Source organism: Clupea harengus, chromosome 3 (assembly GCF_900700415.2).
Source record: "Clupea harengus chromosome 3, Ch_v2.0.2, whole genome shotgun sequence".
In the NCBI taxonomy this organism is placed as follows: domain Eukaryota; kingdom Metazoa; phylum Chordata; class Actinopteri; order Clupeiformes; family Clupeidae; genus Clupea; species Clupea harengus.
Genome location: NC_045154.1, coordinates 25,878,500 through 25,883,499, shown reverse-complemented (window position 1 = coordinate 25,883,499; position 5,000 = coordinate 25,878,500). Strand labels below are relative to the sequence as shown.

The following is a 5,000-nucleotide window of genomic DNA, read 5'->3' as shown; positions in this document are numbered from 1 at the left end:
CATCACTCTAGCTAAGGCTAAGGGCTTCAGTATACTCAATGTGTTTTCCTTCATGCAACACGGATGTGGACGTGTGCATGAGTCTCCAAACTGGTTATGCTGTTGGAGACATGTCTCCTCTCAGCGCACAACCTCAATCACTCAATCACGGTGTTTGGAATAATACCTCTACATCACGTGAATCTACAGCAAAGAATGTTATTTCTTGATGGGTCTACAGCTTTATCTGCCCCTTCATAACCATTTACTTCTCTACCTAAATAGCGATAGCTACCAATCTTAAAATTCTGGTAATCTAAGCATTGAATAAACAAAACTCAAATTTTTATCTCGTTAGCTTTATTCACAAAGAGCAACCATACCAATGAAGCCGGACATCAAAGTCACTTTGAATAAAAAGCATCTGCTAAATGATTAATAGACACAGACTAAATGGATATAGAACTTGCTTGACCCAGAGCCAGTGCTTTTAAACTTGCAAATGTGAATTTTGGTGCTGCGTGGACAATCCGTGCAAACCATGCTGGTGACAAAAAATGTTATTTTAGCCTGTAAGGCTAAGGGACACAGCAGGGAGAATATTAAACGCAGCATTCTCTGTGTCAGAAAGATACTGAGTGAGAGCGAAGTCACTTCCTGGAAACATCAGAGAGACAGTGTCACAGAGCATCATGGTATTTTAGCGTGAACATGACCTTGTGATGACATCATCAACATGACCTTGTGATGATTTACATATTATTATAGGCTGATAGGCTGATGGGTACCTTAACACTGAATATTTTGGAACATTTTAAAGTTAGGATTGAGAAATATTTGGTGAAATTAAGATCAATATGCTTGAGACTCACACCAAATGCTGAGACAAGCGTACAGTCGCTACCCTGTTGTTTGCTCAGTAGACCAGTCCTCTGCTGTATGTGTGGCTGACCCAGTATGTGTGTTTCTCTTTGCAGATGCCCTGTCAGGAACCAGGGGCTCCAGGTAGTCCATGGGTCCACACAGATGCCCCCCCCCCCCCGTTTACTCCCTCACCCGGGCACAGCTCAGCGTTCCCTGCCTGTGTGTGTGCCAGTGTACAGGCAGGAGCCGAGGAGACTCTGAGGTGGCAGCACAAAGAGCTCCCTCAGAGGCCGGGCACGGGAGGGTTTGTGTACATTTTAAAAAAATGTAAAAAAAAAAGTGCTTCTGCAGCTAGCTAACGGGCAGCTAGCGTGAAGCGTGTCCTTGTGTTGGAAGGACAAATAGAAGAGTGTTCACCCATTTGCAGGAGGAAATCAGGCCCCTGGCCCACTCCCCCCCCATCCACCCCGACGACCCCCTCCACAAATCTCACCCCACTTCCCGACTACCTCCAACAGGCTCTGGGCCCACAGACCAAACAGCGCCTGGCAGGTAAGACACAGGCGGGAAAGCAGAAAGAAGAGCCCAGAGCTAACAGAGCTAACAGAGCCGTCCTTCAGGCCCAAGCACACATCACATTTTTTTCAAATTCTAACTGTCTCGCAGGAAGGGCGGGAGAAAAACGAACACCTTGAATAATTAACTGCCAATGAATGGGCTACAATGTTGGAGGCAAAAAAATACCCGTTAAGCGAGCGCCAAAAAGCGAAATCAAATACAGGCTATTACAGTGCGACGTGGAAACTTGCAGTGCAGTCCTGAAATCTTTTTACGTCTCTCAAAAAAGGCAGCCATTCATTTCGGAGTGAAATTATCCAGGTGGCCCAATGTGAGGGATGGCCACCCATCAGGGTTGTGACAGGCCAGCTCCTCAGTCTAGAGTCGCCTGCCTGGTCTGGGCTGCCTGGAGGGGCTCTCCCTTTCCTTCTCTTCCTGCCCCGCTGATAAGGGTGATGTACGAGCGTTACAGATTTATCACCCCCCCACTGCTAACCCCCACCCCCAACACACACACACACACACACACACACACACACACACACACACACACACACACACGCACACACACAGGAGAGCGCTCAGAGGGGGCACCCAGGCCCTAGGCACTCTGGGAAATGGAAGATCCCTAGACCTCAGAGATGGCCTGCTTCCAAAGGTCCAGGAGAGTGGACTCTCTAGCGTCTAAAAACATCTCATGTATCACATTTATTTTTTTCCAAAACCCTGTTTGGAGACCAAACATGTCTCTCTCTCCTCTTCCCCTGGGGGGGAGCTCTGTGGTGGACTGTTTACGTTTGAAGAGGAATATAATGGGCTAATCTATTTTGGGGGAGATAAATTAATCACATTATCACCCTTCCCGCATTTTGTTTGCAGACATAACACTGGGAGATCCTGCCGGAATCCTATATCAGCCATTTTGGCACTGAGCGTGTTGGCTCTGGTTTTCCTCAGGGAGAACAGACAGTTCTACATCTAGTATATAAAACCTAAATTGTATTACGCATATTTTTAAGTCAGCTTTACGATTTATTTCTACATAAATCAAATTCGATATTAATTAAAATACCATGACACTACCTGCAGCATAAACAGAATAAAAATAAACTATACAAGGCTATTTTCTGTGATCTGTCTAGCACTACCAAAGCAGGGACCTCACATAAAATAACTTGGTCATCTGTCATGCATTCATGTAGTGAGAAGGAATGAAAATAATAGCTATGTTCTAGTAATACATAGATTCTGTGATGTTCTTTAATCAAATTGTGATTGACGCAATGCTGAAACATGATGAGATGAAGCCTGTGAATAATCTGTGGTCTAATTAAAGATTGATGAAAGACATTTGAAACTTTTGGTTCTTCCTTTAGGATACAGCGTGATGGAATGAGTCACTCTATCACTTCCCTGACAATCTGTTCACAAGAAGAACGACACGTCGACCTGCTCACATCAGAGCACATGGCAGAGGTGTCAGCCACATGGGCGTGTGTGTCTGTGTGTCTGTGTGTGTGTGTCTGTGTGCGTGTGTGTGTGAGAATGAGAGAGAGAGAGAGAGAGAGAGACTGTGTAAGTGAAAAGGTGTTCAAGGTGACCTTTCAATCATTTTCTAATTACAGGCTTTCAAAGCTAGGCGATGTGAGGACACTCAGGGTCTCTTTAAACAGTCTCAGGGAGTCCTGGGACCCAACCAGACCCAACCTATCCAGTCTGGTCAGATGCCTGGGACTCCACTGATGAGGGTACAAAGAGGAGGTGGGAGAAGGGAGGTCCAGAGCCATAGAGGGCAGAGGGACAGGGGGGCATAATGGATGGGGAAGGTAGACTTCCTTTGAAGCTCATAGATAAAAGATATAATGAATGGCCAGGGACTAGAGGATACAGCATAAGAGTACAGAGGATGGACAAGTAATAGGACACTGTTGGAAGGTGAGGAACTTGAGCAGAGAGCCCAATCCCACTGATGTTGTGGAGGTGCGATCCTGCTAGCAGATGGTTTGACATGTGTAGAGTGGGTTTGAGGGTGAACGGTGGGTATGTATGTCTGGTGAAGGGGTGGGAGGTGGGGTGGTTGTGTGTCTGGCGTGGACCAGGTGGGTCTCTCTAAGGTACACTCACTGAGCTCTGAGATGCTGCCCACGCAGGTGGCCAGGAGGGACTGCTCCAGGGTGCGGAGCTCCAGCTGGGCGTAGGCGTCCTCCCTGCTCTCCAGGCCAGACGACTGCTCCGTGTAGGGACTGAAGTGGGCCGGCAGGGACAGCACACCTGAGAGAGGAGAGGAGAGGAGGAGAAGAGAAGAGAGGAGAGGAGAGGAGAGGAGAGGAGAGGAGAGGAGAAGAGAAGAGAGGAGAGGAGAGGGGAGGGGAGGGGAGGGGAGGAGAGGGGAGGAGAAGAGAGGAGAAGAGAGGAGAGGAGAGGAGAGGAGAGGGGAGGGGGAGAGGAGAGGAGAGGAGAGGAGAGGGGAGGAGAGGAGAGGAGAGGAGAGGAAAGAGAAGAAATTCATAGAGAATAAAGGAAAGGAGAGAAGAAAAAAGAGAAGAGGGGAGAGGAGCAAAAACACCAAATATTTATTCACTCAGAAAAAACATACATCATTAACTCCCATCCACACACTGTTGCCATGGGTCTGATGCAAAACAAACATTCCTGTTTTTTTTTTTATATGCTTTTATACTTTCAAGTTGTAGTGCATATTTATGCCCAAAAACATGCTGGAAACCTCCACACTCAAAACTGAAGTTTCCTCTTGCTTAGTCCCCCCCCCCCCCCCGCCGATCAAAGTTTCCCCCAGCGGGAGCCGCCTTCCACTGCCACGGTGAATCTGCCCCGGAAGCGGAGCGGAGTGGAGGACGCCTCCTTTCTTCCCTCGTCACTGTAGCCATCGGCCGACCTGCTTTTGTGTGTCCTCACCAGGGAGGCCTGGCCTCCGAGACCGACCAGGTCCCCGCCAGACAGGCACTGAAAGCCCAGGCTTATCTCTGAGGAGCAGTTTGTTTATCACGTGTCAAGAGGAGGCCTTGCCCAACGTTGTATTCAAAAACACAATTCCAATTTCCGTCCAGTCACTCTCATATTTGATTCAAATGCTACAGAGGTGTTGCTGAGCGCACTGATTAAAAAGAAAAGCAAAAAAAAAAAAGAAAAACTTAATTAGACACTCCGCCCTGTGTAGTGGAAAGGTTAATAAGACAATGACAGCCGTTCGAGGTTTGAAGCTGTTTTAATTAAATGCAATTCACTCTGACAACTGTGACTAATAAGCCCATCCAGTCCAATAAAAACTATTTGATGAGTTGCTGCATGGAGCAAGGCAGTGGCGAGCTGTAAATGCCAGATAGGGAGGGAGTGAGGGGAGAGAATAGAGCTGTGGCAACCTGCCGGGAAGGGTGACACATTGTGGGTTTAGCTTCTATCGTAAAAGGCAGGATGTCAACAGAGGAGCTTTGGTTAGACCTGCAGTAAGACTGCAACAGGATGGTCCTCAGCTGAGTACACAAACAACCCAGACACACCTACACACACACACACTCACACACACACATATACACACACACACACACACACAGACACACACGCACACACACACATACATA

At 47.6% G+C, this 5,000-nt stretch overlaps 1 protein-coding gene across 2 annotated transcripts in view; it reads right to left on the bottom strand.

Moving 5' to 3' along the window:
• abtb2b (ankyrin repeat and BTB (POZ) domain containing 2b) overlaps window positions 1–5,000 on the bottom strand; it is a 52,468-nt gene that overhangs the window by 21,872 nt on the left and 25,596 nt on the right. For both annotated transcript variants that reach the window (XM_031565180.2, XM_031565179.2), the window contains exon 3: window positions 3,526–3,672. In XM_031565180.2, coding sequence (XP_031421040.1) covers window positions 3,526–3,672 — 147 coding nt within the window. The remainder of the gene's footprint in view (window positions 1–3,525; window positions 3,673–5,000) is intronic.